Source organism: Nannospalax galili, unplaced genomic scaffold (genome assembly GCF_000622305.1).
Source record: "Nannospalax galili isolate Female #2095 unplaced genomic scaffold, S.galili_v1.0 scaffold125, whole genome shotgun sequence".
Lineage (NCBI taxonomy): Eukaryota > Metazoa > Chordata > Mammalia > Rodentia > Spalacidae > Nannospalax > Nannospalax galili.
This window is the reverse complement of record NW_008354705.1, coordinates 726,557-745,928: the sequence shown is the minus strand read 5'-3', so window position 1 is coordinate 745,928 and position 19,372 is coordinate 726,557. Positions and strand designations below refer to the sequence as shown.

Here is a 19,372-nt window from a genome sequence, read left to right as displayed (position 1 = left end):
TTCTGGAGACATCAAGAAGGACAAGTATGAAGATTATGAAACAACATGGAAAAATACAGATAACACTAAATAAAAAGGCTAATACTAAATAATATCTAAGTTCTGACTACATCTATGAAATATTTTTTTCCGGGGCTAGTGAGATAGCTCAGCAGGTAGAGGGCATTTGTTGCCAACCCTGGTGACCTGAGTTTGATCCATGGAACCCATATAGTGGAAGGAGAGAACCTGACTCCTGCCTGCTGTCCTCTGACCTCTACAACGCATGTAAGCATGGAATGTGGGCTTTTGTACACATATACCCATAATACACAAATATGTGTCAAAATTAATTTTTCTTCATATTGAAGATGAAGAGAAAATGTGAAAATATTTATGAGATGGTTGGACGGCTTTTTTACCTTTCTATTTGGAGAAGAATGTCAAAATGGAACAAAATGGGAGATGGTCCTTTGTGCAGCCCTGCCATACCTATACCATGACCAAACACCATCTTGCTGATATTAAATTCTGTTAATATTGAGTTATGTCAAATTTGATTTACAAGCCAGGGAGAGAGGCTTTTCTCAAAATCAAATGCCAGTCCATTCCTATTCATTGCCGCTTTCCTTTCCTTCAGGGTCTCCTGCCTTATCTAAGACTCCACACTCATCAGGATGAAGAAACTGAGTAGCTCGTTGCATTGGCTGTATTTGGGAGGGGGCTGATTGTGGAACCTCAGAGCCAGACTTTCTCATGGCCAAACTCACAGAAGGGGCCATGGAGTTTTCCCTGCTCTCCAGCCAGTCGTGACTGCTCAATAACTATGGCAACCATTATTTATTCAGTGAATTCAAGTGGAGATCGATACCTCCTGCCAGCTGGATCAACGAAGGTCTGGAATTCCTTGAGGAATTCAGAGACACTCCTGTTAGAAGCCAAAGGCAGCTCAGGCCTTCTTTGTTGTTTCGAACAGCCACAGGATTTGTGGCTTCTTCACTGTTCCAAAGGAGCTCGGATAAAATGCAGTCTCCATGCAAACTCCTGCCAGCAACCAGCAAGGTTCAGATCACCAGGGAGTCACTGAGTGTTTCGGGCCTTCCAATCATTTAAAATTCCTTTAAACCCCAATCACTGACATTTAGTTGAAGGGACTGTCCCCCGAACCCCCTTGCAGCTTGGCAAACAGCTACAGAGAGTAGGGGGTAGGTCAGATATTTGGATTTTCTACTTTCCTAGAGAATTATCTACAGAAGATTTTAGTTTAAGATTTTTCTGCATGTTGGAAACGTAGCTTAGTGGTACTTGCCTAGCATGTGTGAGGCTCTGGGTTTGATTCTCAGCATTGAAAATAATAAAGTTCCTCATCATGTAACCAAAACAAGCTTCTTGCATTTCTAGTTACCTAATATTTCCCTTGCCTGTCAGTATTTTAACTCTAGCACTGTTTTGAAGTACAACTTTGAAATACTACTTAAAGTCATGGTTAAGTAATAGACATATGTCACGAAAATTGTGTATGTAAATTGGAAGGGATTTAATCCACTTTGTTCAAGTTGGGTTCCAGCCGAACTGGCAAGTCCACCACCATTTCAACCTGTTAATAAAATACATTAAAAGTCCTTACACTCTACTCTTTTGCTTAAGTTATTGTATTTCATTCTCACAACAACCTAAGAATGAGGCAAGGCAACATTATCTTTAATTAATATATAAGAAGACTCAAAAAAATTAGTGACTTGTCTAGGGTCAAAATTAACAAGTGGCTGCTTTCTTTTATACCAAATCCAGACAACTTCAATTATAGCAGGCTACCTGCCTTCTCTGACTGCCTCTAATTGTTAGAAAGTTTCTCTTTATCCTGGGATGAATTGCCCTTCGTATAACAACCTCCTACTTTCTGTGCACCTAATTAACTAATGGTTAGTTATTTCTTTTAGCGGATGCTTATTAAGTACTTGCTCTATGGCAAACAGCACTATAGACAGTGGGGTCAGAGCAGAGAAGAAAACAGCACAAGTGGAGGGAGGTTAGCATCTAAAGGCACGTTGGGATTCCTGTGCATTTTGGCTGTCCATGCCACAGATGGCTCTGCTGAGCCAGAAAGAGCCTGGAGGGAAGGAGGGGGAGGGGATCAGACTGATAGAGTGAGGTAAAGGTCCATTAAGCCTGTGCTCACGTTCTTCCATCTTGAGCTACTTAGGATGTACTCAGCCTTTAGATCTCGGAGCCAGTGTTCCTGCAAGTACTCTTCCTTCTTGGCTCCTCGCCTTGATTTCTTTCTCTTAAGGTACCGACTCCTCTCCCTTCCCAAGGATGTGTTTGTCTGACATCCGATATTATGGGACAATTGCCTGCCTCTTTCATTAGCTGTAAGGCCCCTGGGGGGATGTGTTTGCTCACTGTATCTCCGCCACCAAGCCCAGTACGCCAGCAACACCTAATGTGCATCTGTTAGATGAATATATAGATGGAAAAACCAAAAACATGTAAGAAATGATTAAATAAACACTAAATGAGTCAGTTGCTCAGATTAAATTATGGATTGGGAGTTACTATGAAGCTTATAATGGTCAGGAACTGTTTAAACTCTCAACTTTTCACTCAGAAGCTTCGGAGACAGATTTCTTCTCTCCCTACCCACCAGCTCTATCAGCTGAGTAACTGTTGGTCTGTTTGGGTTGCTATGAGAATTGAATGTTTATTAGATGCAGAGTATTTGGATTAATGCCAGGCACACAGTAGGCACTTGATACCTAATTGCAAATATCATATGTACTTAAAACGCAGCTCGCTACTTTCTCTTTCAAATCAGCCACAGCTCTGAGGTCATCTGCTAATGGTACCACACTCTTCCCCAATACTCATAATAATATCTGATGATTCCTTCCCCAGACTTATCAATTTGACCCATCCCAAGAACTTTCGTTATCATCTCTGGCATATTCTCCTCTCAATACCAACTTCCTGTGGACCAAATCGCCAACATTTGCTACCTTACATTGTTTGACTAGCTCTTAACTGGCTCCCTTGCTGTGATTCATCCCTGGTACTTCCAAATTTATTTATTTATTTATTTATTGCCAGTGCCATGGCTTCCTGTTTACATTTATTTATTTATTTATTTAATATTTTATTTATTATTTTTATTTTATGTGTATGAATGTATTGCCTGCATGTATGTGAGTGTACCTGTGTCGTGCAATGCCATGGAGGTCAGAAGAGGGCTTCAGATTCCCCTGGAACTGGAGTTAAGGACGGTTAGTAGCCGCCATGTGGGTGCTGGGAATCAAACCTGGGTCCTCTGCAAGAGCAGTCAGTGCTCTTAACCGCTGAGCCATTTCTCCAGCTCCCAAATTTATTAAACAACATTAAAACAATACATGCAATACTCTTGGCACAGTGCTCGGTACTATCCAAAAATAGTACTATCATTAATCTCAAGAATCCAATTACCACTAGGTTCCCTTGTTTCTTGCTCCTCAAAGAATGGCTCTCAGCCCAGCAGTACCAACATAACCTAGGAGCTTGTGAGTTGTGAAATCTCAGGCCCTGTCCCAGACCCACCAAACCAGAATCTGCAGCTTAACACAATGCCTAGTGCTGTGTATGCACACAAAAGGCAGAGATGCTCAGCCCTCTCCAGTCCTAGCCACTTGGAGCTGCTGGGCTCTGTCTCTACCTTGTATTCCTCTAGTCTCTGTAAACCTTGCTTCCCAAGGCAGCAACTGACTTCCCTAGTCAGCTTATTTTAACTTCATACTGTTCTGTCTATGAGAACTCTTCACAAGACAGCTTGTTCCAATTTTGAATAGTTTTGTCTTAGTTTCTTATATTTAAATCTTGCCATCTTACAGTTCCCATTTCCACCTCTTGGCCTGTTGAAGAGCAACACATTCCCTCAGGGCAGAAAGCACTGGATGAAGAAATGGATGTGCATTAGCTTGCAGAAGCCTGTCCTCCCAGCTGCAGAAGTAACTTCTCTTTTTGAGTAGGTCTTAGAACATTGGCCAACTCAGAGATAATGACACAGATCCAGCCAAGGCGGAAGAAGAGAGATGAGTTTGTAACCAAAACCCACACAGCAAACAGGGCTTCCTGCTGTGAGCCTCACCTCTTTCTCTAGAAAGTCAACCACTTGTGCTATTTCCTTTACTGACAGGCAGTCCCAGAGACTGAACTCATGATGGACAGGAAGCCACAAGTCAGAGGGCAGCCTGAGTTGAGGCAAAATAGTGCTTTTTGATCTGTCTTTAAGCAGTTGTCTATGTCTCCAACAAGATTACAGATTCTTTGAAGGTGAGAAGCCGTGCACTTGGCGTGTTGCAGATACTCAATAGATGGTAAGTGAATTAATCTGAATTAAAATTAGGCAGCTCTTGGGAACTCAGACTTTTTTTTAAATAATAGTGACAGGCTAAAAATAATACAGATTTTCCTAATTTGAGATACTTTCTGATACTTACAACTCATTCATTCAACCAATATTGGTCATGTGCCAGACACTAAGGTAATTATAAAGATGACTAAGACTCTCTTCACCCTGGAATTTTTGTTTGGGCACTAATGTCTATCCCAAGTGCCTAGAATGAGATTGAGTAAATATTCGTGTGTGTGTGTGTGTGTGTGTGTGTGTGTGTGTGTGTGTTTGTGCATACATATGTGATCTCATATGTATCTGAGTGCATATATATGTGTGTGCATGCATGAGGTCAGAAGTCAATGCTGGGTGTCTTTCTCCATCACAGTCCACCTTACTTTTTGAGACAGAATCTCAGAGTTCACTGATTTGGCTAGGTTGATTGGCCAATGAGCTCCAGAGATCAGCTTGGTCTCTGCCCCCTCAGCCCCACTGCTGGTGTTACAGATGGTCCCCCACACCTGGCTTTTACAGGGGTGGTGGTGACTGAACTCAGGTCCTCCTTGTGCTGCAGACCCTTTATCACTAAGCTGTCTCCCCAGGCCCAGCTTAGTAAATATTATTAAGCTGATAGGAGCTGAAAGACAGAACATTTGCTGTGACAGAAAATTGTGACATAGAAAAATGTTCACAGTACAGTACACGGAAGAGGGAGGAAGAGCATGGCTGATAAGTTTCTACAGTCGCCACAACCATAACTTTGTCTAAAGGTGAAGGCATGTATGTATCATCGAATGTTTAAAGACTAAGGGAAAATAAACCAAGACATTAGCAACTATTAAAAAACAAACAAACAAACAAACAAAAAAAAACTATCCCGGGCTGGAAAGTTGCTCAGCAATTAAGAGCACTGACTGCTCTTGCAGAGGACCTAGGTTCGATTCCCAAAACCCACTTGGCGGCTAACAACTGTCCGTATCTCCAGTTCCAGGGGATCCTATGCCCTCTTCTGACCTCCACCTGCATTGCACAACATAGATGCATTTATATGCATGCAGGCAATACACTCATACACATAAAATAAAATAAATAAAATAAAATTTAAAAACCTGTCCTTGCTTTTATGAAGCCCATAAAAGATACACAGAAAGAAAATTCTGAATACGTCATACATATGGAATTAATGTACATAAACATGAAAAATTTATAGATTCTTAAGGGAACAGCTAGCTCTTCCCAGAAGTATGTAGGGCAATCTTAAGGATAATAGCAATGAGGGTTTAGCTGAATTGTTTTCCTCTGCTGGCCACACACTAGTTTATTCAGTCTTTGTAAGAAAGCTACAAATAGACATCATCATCTGCTATGATCTTACTGTTTGTGCGGTACCCCTCAATTCATGTGCTGAAATCTAATCCCCAACTTGATAGTATTAAGGAGGGGAACTTGGATTAGATTGGGGGCAGAGCCTGCAGAAGGTAGGACCTGAATGTCTATGGTTTATTAAGCACGCCTGCTGTGGTATTTTTGTTAAAGCAGTCTAAATGGCCCAAGACCTCCTTGCCACTGTGAGAAAAGAAAACATTGGTTTTCAGAAAAGAAAAGGAATTGCCCAATATCATGCACTAGGAAGTGGCCAGGTAAAGACTAAACTCAGATCTCCACTCTCCAAATCCTGGAACTTGCCCCCTTCTTTTTCAAACTACATTACCTTGACAAATTTGGCCCAACTTTTCCTTGTAATGTTGCTGATAGTTATATTTGATGGAAAATCAGAGAGACTAGGTCACCATTCAAAATGAGTAGAGGGGCTCTAGAAAGAGGTGGTGGAGGATGTGGTGGGATCAAGTGTCTGATCCCCATGCCACGATCTCACTGCTCCTGATTCTGCCTTCCTTCCTTCCTCCTCTGTCTTAGAGGTCATGTTCTAATAAGGAAAATACAGGGAGATGAGAAAGGCGTCATTGTTTCACCTGTCAGAAGACCTGAGTCTGGAAAAGCACGCCGTGGGGAAGTTTTTCAAAGTGGCATTTGGACGTTCAAGATTTCCTCTGCCATCTGGCCCCAAATGACCTTTCCAATCCTATTCTCCCAATCACTCTATGAGAAATAAACACTTATGCTCTAAAGTTAGTTCATGATATCAGGCTACAAGGTAAGTATCCCAATAAATTAGCTATTTCCCTGAAAATCCTTTAAGTTTGTCCAGCGTGCAGAATACACCCTCCAGAGGCAGTGAACCATCACCTAGAGTGCAGCAGAATACACCCTCCAGAGGCAGTGAACCATCACCTAGAGTGCAGCAGAATCCTCTTTCATGCTTGCTCCAGAACACATGGTCACTCAGAGTAACGGCCTGAATGCTGAAATTTTCTCTCCTTTTTACTCAGATCACATGTGTAGTTAAATGCATGAAGAATGCAATTGGACCACATGTGATTCCCCCCAAACGTGTTGGGGTGATTCATGGCCATGCCTTGGCATCCCTGATCTGGGATGTTCATTTTTCTTTGGATGCTACTGCTCTGGAATGTCATTCATGACCAATGCCTCCATCGTTCTTCTTTCCCCCCAAAGAGAGCACTCACTTGAACTTCCCCTGCACAGAATCTCTCCCTTTTAAGAACCTAAACATTTAACCACTACACACTGAGGTCACTATATCATATGTCACTAGACTACAAATGCCCTGAGAGCAGAATCCATGCCTAGCTCATCTTCAGATCCCTATATACTGATAGTTTGGTATGCAAAGCCCTCAATACTTAGATATTTATAAATTGGTAATTCCATACTTTCTGTTTGGAGGATTTCTTGTTTATTAAACAAGATTTAATTGCAAGCAGATATGAACACATTGTGCCCCATCAGAGGCAGAGAAGCAAAGCCCTCCTACTGCTCCAGGGATGTGGGATAGGCAAAAGGCAATAGTTAGGGTAGATAAACCAGGGGCTTAGAAAACATCTGAAAACCACTCCTGTGGGGTACTCCCTGTTACTGTAGGAAGGGAGAATGATCTGAATGAAACCATTTCCTGCCTCACCTCACCACCTAGTATTTCATGAGGAGTCCAAGAGAGGAGGGAAAGAAGGACAAAAATAAATTATGGGAAACATCCATGTTTGAGTAAGCCACCACCACTATCCAATTTCTTAATAGTTTTTCTGGAAGCTCAGCTGGCTAGGCTTCTAAGATCCCATTTCCCTTTCATGAGTTCTTCTCTGGTTTCAGAGTAGACAAGTTTTGGATGAATTTTCTCATACCAGTGGCTCATCTGATGTTCCACAACCTCCCTTTCTGATGACGAGGTTTCCGGAGAAGTCACGATTAATGGGCATGCACGCTAAAGGGATAGTGGCTACTCCCAGCAGTGGGCACTGCTTCCCAGGGAGTCTTTTCTGCTGTTGCTCTCACACAGCTCAAACCCTTCCCAGCCAGCAAATCCCAAGATGCTGTGAGGTCAGCGACTAGTACAGAGTGCTCATTAAACACGGCGCCTGGATCAGCCTGCTCTGTACAGACTGGCAGGGATGAGGGCAGGGACTGAACCTGCCCTGTGGGAAAGTGTAAAGACCTTGGATAAAGCATCCAGCCCACTGACAATCTCACTTGATTATTTCATTATCATGTCTTCCTTCGAATTTCAAGTGTCCACGGAAATAGTCATCAAACATACTATACTGCCTTGTTTGGTTTTGTCTGAGACAGATTTTCTTACTCTGTAGCCCAGGCTGGCCTGGAACTCATGCTCCTCCTGCCTCAGTCTCCTAAGTGCTGAAATTATAGGTGTGACTCACCATGCTCAGTTCATATTGCTTTCCAAAGCCACCACCTGTTTCTTCATGACACTAAGTTTGATTTTGGACCAGCCAAGGTTTCCAAAGAATAGGTATGTGCACAACTTAAGGGAGCCTCTGTTACCATCACTCCAAGGAGGGACATAAGTAGACCAAATGCCTATCCTGAATCTAGTTTGGCTACATCATAAACAGAGTCTTCTAGAATCTATATTACCACTCTATGGAATTGATATTATTATTCCCTTTCTATGGATATGGAGACAGAAGTTCAGAGACATGAAATGCATTACTCAATAGCGCATAGTTACGAAACACGAGTCTGCAGACAAATAAGAGAGTTACAGGATCCAAAGCCTGTGCTTTTTTTCTGCCATGCCTAACTGCTTCTTCCTCCAGTGAGTCTCTACCTGAGCGGGCAGCAGGCTGGGCAGCTCTGACCATAGGGCATGGTATAAAATAGGATGAAGAGCTTGGCACTAGCTTCCTTTTAATTCTTACTTTGGACTCTGTATGGAACTGCCAATCTCTTTAGGTGGCAAGCATCTGGCACCCCAGTGTCCTTTATTAAATAGTGAAAAAAGGGAAAAAGAAATAAACCTTATGGGCAGGCTCTCTCCATGGGCAGGCCTTCCCCATGGGCAGCCCCTCATCTTGGGCAGGCTTTCCTGGTGGGCAAGCGCTCCCTGTGAGCAGGCTTTCCTCCTAAGCTGCAGCTCTCACATTATGGGACTTGTCATTTTCCTCCTACTTTCCTTCCTGACCTAATTTGTGCTCAAAGCCAGCTGCCACCATTGTTGATCATTCTAGAACACAAGCCTTCCATCATGCACCTCTGGTCAAACCTTCTGTGGCTCCCCACTGCTCTCAAGACAAACTCCACCTCCCTCGCTAGGTGCAGAGGCTGAGGAAGGGCTCTCTGTGTCCGGCACACTCTTCCTGTCAGTCTAGTGACCTCTATCACTGTTTTTCAGTTGTTTCCTTAGTGAAACATAGCCATATTTTCGATGGCTTCCGCAAATTTTTCTTTATGCCTAACCTTATCACGTCTACAATGGCCTGGAAACACCCTCTGCCCTAATCGCAAAGCACCCTCTCTACCTGTGCTCTCTTGGCACTTGGTACCTACTCCCATATTTCCACATTATGCTCAACCCCCTGCCTCCCATGGATTAGCTTGCACATTCTGCTTCCTCTAGGGAGGCGTGTCATCATCTCTGGAAATCCAGTGACACGTGGGGCAGCACCTCGGTCACTGAGCATGTGCAGAATCACCACATCCAGCTCCTATTTCCATAGCAATGTGGCAGTGAACTGGGTTTATTTGCCAAAAGCCAAGTCTGGCTTAGAATTTTTTATTTTGTCTTTTGTAACTGAACTCAAGTCTATACTTTCCAGTTTTGAATGTCCGACTGTCACAGAAGAGCTGAATGGTTCTGAATGGTGCTGAAGAGCTGCAGGGCAAGGTGGTTTGGGGGCTATTCTCCTTACAGTTTTCCTGGAGTGAAATGCTTGTGCCGCAAATGCTGATTTTCTTAGGTGCTCTGCTATGCCATCTGAAAGTAGAATCCATACTCTGTGAGGCCATCTTTGTTTTTGTTTCACCAATGGCTCTCTTGGAAGACCGTGACAAGCCTCATTAAAAGAACTAAGCTTCTCATCCAGGACAAAGACCTGGAGGAGGAAATCAGGCCCATTCCAAAGGCAGCGTGTGACCAGCCTGGCTTCTAGAGGTACACTGATAGTTTTGTTTTGTTTTTTTGTTTTTGTCTTTTTTGAGACAGGGTCTTCCTGTAGCCCCAGCTGGCCTGGGACTCATTATGTAGACCAGGCTGGCCTTGAACTCATAAAGATCCACCTGTCTCTGCCTCCCTAGTGCTGGGACCAAAGGCGTGCGTCACCACTCCCAGCAACACACACTGATAGTTTTTATTTTGGCTCACAGGAGATGCCCTAAGAAGATGCATGTAACCAGTGTTTAGGCAAAGCACTGCCCATCCCTGCTCTATCAGAAAGGAGAGGCAGCTGTGCCGATGAGGCACTCAGTACTGCCTGCCTGGGAAAAGTTTCCTCCAGCCACAAGAGCATATTCAGTTTGGACTTGACCTAGCTGGGCTTGGGTCTGACAAAAGGGATAGGGATAAACCTCAGCTCTGGCTCACCCCTGCTGAGGCCTGTACCTTCTGTCACTGCCTCACCAGGCCCTAGTCTGACTGATTAGGATGCCATCTAACACAAGAATGGAAACACAAGAATGAAGGGCACCTCCATAGGCACAGGGAGATGGGACACAGAGATAGTACCGCCTTTCACCTGCCCAGCATGCCCCTCTGGGGATCCTTTATCTTCCAAAGGATAGACAGGGAGAGGAATACAGAAGAATAGAATCATATAGGAACTCTCTCTCTCTCTCTCTCTCTCTCTCTCTCTCTCTCTCTCTGTGTGTGTGTGTGTGTGTGTGTGTGTGTGTGTAGGTGAGAGGACAACCTCAGATGTCATCCTTAGGAACACGATCTACACCTCCTTCAGACAGCCTCTCACTGGCCTGGAGTACACCAATTAGGCTAGACTGGCTTGCCAATGAGACTCAGAGATCCTCCTGTCTCCACCTCCCCAACTCTGGGATTACACGTGTGCACCACCATACCTGACTCTTTCACATGTATTCTAGGGTTTGAATTCAGGTCCTCATGCTTGCCAAGCAAGCACTTTATCTCCTGACCTTTCTTTCCAGCCCCAGAAGCTGAGTATATTTTATACTTCTGGTTTTTAACTTTTAAATTGAAACTATGAAGTTGAGCCATTTTTGCTTTTGACAAATACCTGTTTTCCTTAGCTCTCTCCCAGTAAAGATCAATGAGTCAAGTTGTCTTCTACATCCTGTAATTCTTTGGTTTACTTTGGGTCTCTAGGAAAGGACTGGGAAGAGGCCCATGGGAACAGGCTTGTTAAGGTTATCTTTCTGGAAACCTTTTGTAAAAACAGCCTTGAAGTAGCCAGTTCAACTGCCAACAGAGCTCCAGTAGAACCGGATTTTGATAACTTAATAGCACAATCCTCTCTCCTAGAAGCTCCTGACACGTGCATGCATGGTTTCTTTATTTAAATTAAATCAAACTTGGAAGATTTCAGAAAAGTGGCAGTTATTTTCCCAAGTTATCTGGTATGTGCCCAGAGCCCACGTTGACACAGTCTAGAGAAAAAGGGGATGTGGGCACCTTAGCTTTTGGCAAGGCAATGCGTACCTGTGATCATACTCAGTGCTGACAGACAGGCTAAGGCTTGGATATCAAGGTTCAGGCTCTGCAAATTTAAGGAAAAGTCTTTAATGGAGTCGAGCCACTCCCCAAATCCACGAAGGCACTGAAGTCGATGCAGGACAAGTCCATTGCAGAACACAAACTTATCTTCAGCAGTGTTTGACCTAGGTAAGAGGAACAGAGAGGGAGACACATTAAACGGTCTGTTTGGCCAACACAGTAACATTGTAGCACACAGGTACCAACACAGTCAGGGGGGCAGTGTTGGAAACATTGTATATTACTGCTACAAACAAGGGTATGCCGCTGGGGGACTAACAACTAGCACCATCTATCTTCTGTGCTATTGTCTTTGAGGACCACTAGTCCTGAGCAAGATGGGGGGGGGCTGTGATACCTTCTATCTTATTGCTAGAATCAGTTGCTGTCTTGCCTGGGATGGAGCACAGAGGAGCAAGCCCTCAGACACTTCAGAGAGGAAGCCCAATGCTCACCTCTTCTGTGAACATATAGTCCTCTAGGTGGGATATACCCATTACTATCTTGAAGTCAGAGCAGATATAATTACTCACGGAAGTCCCTCACAACATCAGACCATTAACGTTCCCTCAGGAATGGGGAGAGGGTCATGAGATCCTCATCTGAGATTTCAGCCACTTGCCAAATTTGAATAATTCCTACCCCATCTAGATGCACGCAGTCATGGGAGGTGCTGGAGTGTACAGGAAGTAGAAAGTTGACTGAGTGGGGGACTCCATCTGTACAGCTGTTGGGAGGTCATCATCTATGTTGGATATGACTTTCTGGTGCTACGGCTTTTGGGAGGGGGTTACCCACACTCCTCTAAGTAACCCTTCACCTGTGCTCCTGTAAGTTGGCACAGTAAACTCATTGGTTCACCAAGCCAGACTTGGATGGAATCACTTTGGTTTGTCATTAGTGCCCTCTCTGGGGTGAATAGACCTTTGTTAGGTCTCCCCAGGAAAAGTCACATAACAACCTTTCTCTACAATGAACATGAGACTTCCTTTTGGGGCTCATGAGTCAAAGCTGCTCCCTTATTTTCTTAAATGTCAGAAGCTGATAAGGCCTGAGGCTAGACACTATACTTCCACTGTGCAGAGTCAAGGCAGCAAGTCCCTGCAAGTGCCAATCACAAAGTCAAAAGTGCTAGAACACAAGGTGACCCTTTATTTTGTATTACATCCTTGAGTTTCAACAAGGGAGCTACAGAGGGCTGTTTCTAAATCTCCCTTGATGGTTTATATTAATGCCCTTAATGAACCCATTCCTCCCTCATAAAAGATGCCCTGGAACCTCCATTTGGACCCAATGACTTGGCTGTATAACCTTGGGTACTCCTTTAATCTCTCTGGACTTCCTTTCTCTTATCTGTAAAGCAGGACTTTAATCACAGCCTCCTAAGATTGCTGAGGGACTTAAATAAAATGAATGTTCTGGAAGTGCATGCACAGTGCCTAGTACACACAAGAATGAAGAGTAGTAGGTATAACTAATCTGGACTCGATGAGGCCCTTACTTTAATCTCAGCTTTGCCTTAACTTTAAAATATCTTGCTCCATATTTATCTAGCTCAGTTGGCTGCAGTCAGTTTCTTTCAAACATTGCTTCTGGATGAATAGCTCTATTCATTCCTTCACTCAGCAAGTATTTACTAAGCACCAAGGATGTGCCGCTCCTGGAGACAGGCACTAGAGAGAGCTTGGTGAAGAGGACAGGTGTGGTGTCCACCTGCATGGAGCTTATCTTCTACTTAATCCTTTGCTACATGCCTAAGATGACAGGCACATTGATGCCCAGCTCCCATGTACCCTGGAATGGCTGTAAATTAACCTAGCACTTTAGCTCTAACCCCAAGCCATTTCTCCCACAGATTCTTGCACACAGAGGACACAAAGGCAGAATGATTCAGCCTCAGAGGTTAAACAAGGGTTTCCAAAAATTGGTTTCAGAACCGTGAGAGCATGAGTTAAAATACAGATTTCAGCACTTTTTCCATAGTTTACCAAGTCAAAATAGGTGGTAATGAGGCACGGAGTTGCATTTTTTAAGGAGTTTCTGGTGCCATAGAAAGAAACTTGGGACAAGGGTGAAGTAAAGGGACAGGAATGATGACTTTTCTTACAATATCTGGTAAAATATTGATCCTATCTCTTGAAACATATAACTGAAAGGAAGTAAACAAAATGGAATTGAAAAAAATGTATGAATAAAAACTATACGAAAACATTTTAAAAGGTAATGAATAAGTAGAATTTACAAGAGGAACTCAGGTCTGAGGTTCCAGCTGTTTGAAAAACCACTTCCTATTAGGCATGGTGGTGCATAGCTGGGTCCTGGAACTCAGGAAGCTGGAGCAGGAGGATTGTAAGTTCAAGGCCAGCTATGGGTCTGAGACCAGGCTACTCTACATAGTGAGATGCTAAATAATAAATAAATAAATAAATAAATAAATAAAGTAAATAAATAGATACATAAAAATTTACTTGTGCTTTGTGTTTGTTACCGCTGAGCACAGAGGGTGGACCATATCTATTGGTCCAGGAGTTCAGCTGTGGAACTTTCAGAGCCCCATGAGGTGTGCTACAATAAATAGGCCCTTGTGAACTAAAAACCCATAAGGCAAACCTAGTGTTCCCAAGCTCCCAGGAAACACCTTCTGCATCATGAGAATATTCCTACAATCACAGACTTCAGAGATCACCAAGTCTCCTCATTTTACACAGATGAGAGTTGAATTTTCAGTGAGGTGGTGGCCCGCTGAGTCTTCATAGTGTGTACCTGTTAGACTGTGGGCTAGAACCCAGCAGTCTGGCTGTCACTCCCTCATTCTTTCTATTCCCCACTGCTCAGTGTTTAAATGTCTGAATATATTTCATACCTGCTTCTTGAACAAACTTGTCACAGATGGCTCAGTGCCAAACAAGAAGGCTGCCTTCTTCAAAGGAAGGTGTGGACTGAAGGAAGATAAAACAATAGGACTCACCTGATGGAAAGTCGAAGAACAAACAGCTCCAAAAAGGCTGATTCTATAAGTAGCGTCTGATCTTCTTTGGGGAGATCAGTGAATCCCGGAATCTTTTCTGCCCAGCTTCTGGATACATCAATGGAGGCCGTCAGAAGGTTGTAGAACTGCTGCACGTGCTCAGCATCTGTGCCTGCGGTGGCCTGGTCGGTGGGGCAGTACTGGAATACAAAACATAGAAAGCTACGTTACCCTGTTGCACAGGGATAGCACCATCATTTGAGACCAGCTCTGCCCAGACCGCCAATGCCTAAGTCCTCCCCAGTTTATAAAACGTGCTAACTCTCACAGCCTCCTTTAATCCTCCAATGGCCCTAGGATGTGAAATAAAATTGATTTATTGTTGTTACTCAATAGATAAGAATTGAAGCCCCATCAGTGCAGGGGTTTCCAGTCCTGAAAACTGTGGACTTCTAGTCCTGCACTATGGTGTAGGCATCTGGGGAGCTTTATAAAGCACTGATGTCTGGGTTCTGCCCCCAAAGAGGCCAGTTTAGGTGGTCTGGGGTGAGGGGTGAGGCTTTCCCATTAGAAATTTTAAAAGCTCCCCGAGATGATCCCACAGAGCAGTCCATGGGAGAAACCACTGACCATGTATATACCACTGCCCTCGGGGCTTGGGTCTGAGTGGGCCTCCTGGCTCTGTGGATTCTACTGTAGCATAGCGGTCTCCCAACAAGATGCTGAAAATGACACAGAGCTTCTCAAAGTGTGGTCTCTGGACCAGCAGCATCAGCAAGACCTGGGAAATGTGCTAGACATGACAATCTCAGGCCCACCTCATCAGAAACTCTAGAGGTAGGCCCATCAGACTGGTTTTTATCAAAACTGATTATTCTAATGTACACTGAAGTTCGAAAATTAGAAAATTAACCAATAAGAGGGAAGAATGATTTTTGCTTGCTGTTGATGCGAGATAAACTTGGAAGTGTGTGTTGGGTCGGGGAGGGGTTCTTCATGGCAGAGCCCAGACAGCTATATGCTTCAGATTCCAGAGTTGTGGTTGCTTGGATTAATTAGAATGAAATACAATTAAAAAACTCTGTTCCTCATCACACTAGCCACATTTCAGATGTTTAAAAACCAAACATGGTAGGGAAATGTCTGTCATTACAGGAAGACCTACTAGATCATATAGATTTAGAAAGCTAAAAAAAAAAAAAAAAAAAAAAGAGTATGAGAAAGAGGAAGACAGAGGAGGAAGAGGAGGAAACAGAGGGGGAAGGGAAGGAGGAAAAAGAAGAGGAAGAGGAGGAGGAAGAGGAGGGGCAGGAAGGGGAGGGTACAAGCAAGTTTGAAGTCTCTCCTCAGCTTTTGGCTACTCTGGTAAAACCACAGGTTTGCTTCACTCAGTTGAGGAAAAACCTTTTCTGCTTCAGGCAGGAAGACTGATGTTGCTTGATAATGATCAAGGGAAAACCAAAGCGCCAGCGTGGGAAATGCAGGCGGAGACTCCTGTGAATCGGCGATCACTGCCTTCACATTAACTCAGGAAGAGTGATTTTGTAGGTTTTCTCCCCATTGATCCTCACAGGGCAGGGTTTAATCTTTATTTTACAAGTGAGGAAACTGAGGCTCAGAGAAAATAAGAAACAGTCTCAAGTTCCATAATCGATGGTAAGCTAGGGTTTCAACTGCCTGAGGCTTAAGTCTTACATCTCTTGACTTTGGCCTTTCTTTTCTTTTTTTCTTTCTTTCTCTCTCTCTCTCCTCTCTCTCTCTCTCTCTCCTCCCCCCTCCCTCCCTCCCTCCCTCTCTCTCTTTCTTTCTTGTCTTACATCTCTTGACTTTGGTATTTACTTCCCTCCCTCCCTCCGTCCTTCCTTCCTTCCTTCCCTCCTTCCTTTCCTTCTTTCGTCTTGAGAAAGGGTCTCCTTGTAGCCCCAGCTGGCCTCAAACTCACTATGTAGACCAGGTTGCCTCAAACACACAGAGGCAACCTGTGTGTCTCTGCCTCCTGAGTGCTGGGATTAAAGGCATGTGCCACCATGTTTGGCTATTATTTTAATTTTATGTATATGAGTGTATTGCCCACATGTATGGGAGTGCACCCATGTCATGCGCAATGCCCGAGAAGATCAGAGGAGGTCGTCGGATTCTCCTGGAACTGGAGTTACAGATGGTTGTTAGCCACAGTGTGGGTGCTGAGAATTGAACCCAGGTCCTCTGCAAGAGCAGCCAGTGCTCTTAACTGCTGAGTCATCTCTCTATCCCCACGACTTTCATTTTTTTAAGACAGGATGTTACTGTGGAGCCCTGGTTAGCTTGGAACTCACTAGGTAGACCAGGCTGGCCTCAAACTTGCAGTGAACCTCCTGCCTCTACCTCCTGTGGGCTGGAATTACAGGCTGATCGTTAATGTGTCTGATGTCGGCTGGGAGGGGGCGCACACAACTCATTGCATGTATGGAATGTTTAAGGCCCTGATGTTTAATCCCCAACATGCCTCAAAAAGGTATGGTGGTATTGAGGATCAAACTCACAGCCTGGAACATGTTAGGCAGGTGTTCTATCACTGAGCTACAGCCCCACCTGACTTTTAAGATATTTCAAAAGTGTTTTCCTTCTAATTGGAACTCTCCTGGTATGCATTTATTGGTCCCACATTTCTGTCAGCGTCATAACGAATGGTGCAACTGACTCTCAGTAAACAGTTGTTGAATACTTTTTTTTCAATGAAAGGCTAACCAGGGTTGGTACCTAGGTTCAACACAAGGCCCAGATCTGGTTGGAGGAGAAACAGCTGCTGAAAAGCAGCCCATAAACAGCTCACTGTAGAACAACCCACGCTCGAGGAGATGAGACACTAGACTTAAGTGGGTCTTTTTTGTCTGTTTTCCCCAGAAGCAGCAAGACATAAACATCAGACACTGAGCCCTGGGACCTTAATCCCAGTTCTATTTTGGGCCCTGATTTATAAATACTGTAGTGGCCCCAGTTTTCTCCTTTGTAGAGTAGACATAATAGCATCATTGAAACTGCTGTTATGGTTTAAAGAGATAATCTATGGGAAGACGAGGTATAGAGGAAGTTCAGTAGTGGACAACACTGATAATAGCTATGATGTTGGGGACTGTCACCATCCCTCACTTTCCATATTTATTGAATGGGGATTAGACTGTGTTGAAACAGAAAGCTTCTAATTTTCACCTCAACCTTCCAAGGCCTTATAACACCAGGTTCAGTTCAGAGCTCTGCTTCCTTTGTTCCCAACCATCTCACAGGGTGCCTGGGATCCTATGGGGCTCCAGATATGGTGATGTCATGTAGCAAAGGAGCAAAGTTCAGGAGAGGGAGACAGCTCCCCTCCCAATGAAATTGGAGGAAGCCACAGGATTCTGAGTGAGTCCATTACCTCCTTTAGGCATTCTCTTAACTGAGGAAGAGTTGAAAGAAGAGATTCATGTGTGCTGTTGTTTTCTAAACATTCTCATTTTCTCCCCTTCTGTGACTCTAATTCCATATACTCTCTAAGGACAGGATGAAATTCAGTGCAGAACCTTTAGAAGCTGAGATCACTGCCTGTGAAAGTCCCAAGTGTGTGGTATACAGAGTAAAGCAGTGTGTTGGGCAAGATAGCATAGTATGTTGGGCACGGTTTTCCTGCAGGCTCTGGCACTGACCTGTTGTGCATCTCTACACAAATCATGAAGCCTCTCTGCACCTATTTCAGTCTCTGTGGAGTCCATTGGATTAGCTAATCACCATGATTCCTCTGTCTCTTACATGCAAAGATTCTAAATATTGATAAATAACACCAGGGATGATGTTATGGCCTAGAATTTTACTCTAATTCAGTATGATTTTGTTTTTAAATAGTGGGTTGAAAGAAGAGAAAAAAAGACAATGGATGTAAACATCCTCTGGGAATGGGACCGACTTCCCCTGAACCAGGATTCACGAAGCAACAATACTTATGCTTCCAATATTTGTCAAGAACCCACCAGAGCATGTAGGTTTCACCAGGGTCCTCTGCAGGCCCCAGGTCCTGCTGGGATCACATGCCATGCCTTGTGCACTGGGAAGAGCAGCCTGTGTCTGCTCATGTGTGGACTGTTCTCTGAGGGAGCTCAGCAAGAAGAAAAGCCAGCAGGCCCAGCCTGCCAGACTGCAGCCAGCCCTCTGGGATTCACCTGCAGCAATTCTGATCCAAGCCCCAGAACTCTGGGACCAAACTAGATGCAGCTAGAGCCACCAATAACTGGTAACTGAAAGGTCAGCATGCAATTATATGGGGCGAGAAGGACTTTGTCCATCAATGAACATACAATTTAAAGAAGGCCTCCAGATGCTCTGCCTTGCCTAGCTATTTAGACCTGGAGGTAGAAGAGCTGGACTCTCAGCATCTCCTGTCTCCCTATCAGCCCTTCATCTCTGGGAGAAATAGCTTTGGGTCATAAAAGAACATCCAAAAATATTTGTTCATTGATTATTCCATTCAAACAAGGGTCAAATACAGAAATATTTTTTGAATGAAACTTTCTCCATGTCTATGGTAATTTTTAATCCCAGCCTATCAGGATCCTTGATCCATCAGAATCTGGCTTCAACACTAGTCAAATATATAACATTGCCTGCACTGAAGGCCAAGGCAGAATGGAGATTTCTACAAAGGCCTAGAAAGAGAATCCAGAGGTGCAGACAACAGCAATGGACATGACTGAACCAAGCAGGTCTGCATACTACTTTCAACAAGAACAACTGCGTCAGATTTCAGCAGCAGCCTAGGCCTAAGACAAGTTATTTAAGGGAAGAAAAGCACTCTGAAAAATTAGCCATGTGATGCCTTAATAGCAGAATGGAGCTGAATATTTATCTCACTTCCAGCCCTCACTAAGTATGTGAAATATCTTAAGGAAATGGATTTCCCTCACTTTGTATGTTCCTTTCTGGTCTTTATAGCTCTAAAAATGCTAAATGTGATGTCCAT

At 43.9% G+C, this 19,372-nt stretch overlaps 1 protein-coding gene across 2 annotated transcripts in view; it reads right to left on the bottom strand.

The window, feature by feature from the left end:
* The window catches only part of Nr4a3 (nuclear receptor subfamily 4 group A member 3), a 44,229-nt gene that overhangs the window by 6,174 nt on the left and 18,683 nt on the right, over positions 1-19,372 (bottom strand). For both annotated transcript variants that reach the window (XM_008851895.3, XM_029555434.1), the window contains exons 6-7: positions 14,404-14,603; positions 11,382-11,560 (exon numbers count right to left, since the gene is read on the bottom strand). In XM_008851895.3, the coding sequence (XP_008850117.1) occupies positions 11,382-11,560; positions 14,404-14,603 (379 nt within the window). The remainder of the gene's footprint in view (positions 1-11,381; positions 11,561-14,403; positions 14,604-19,372) is intronic.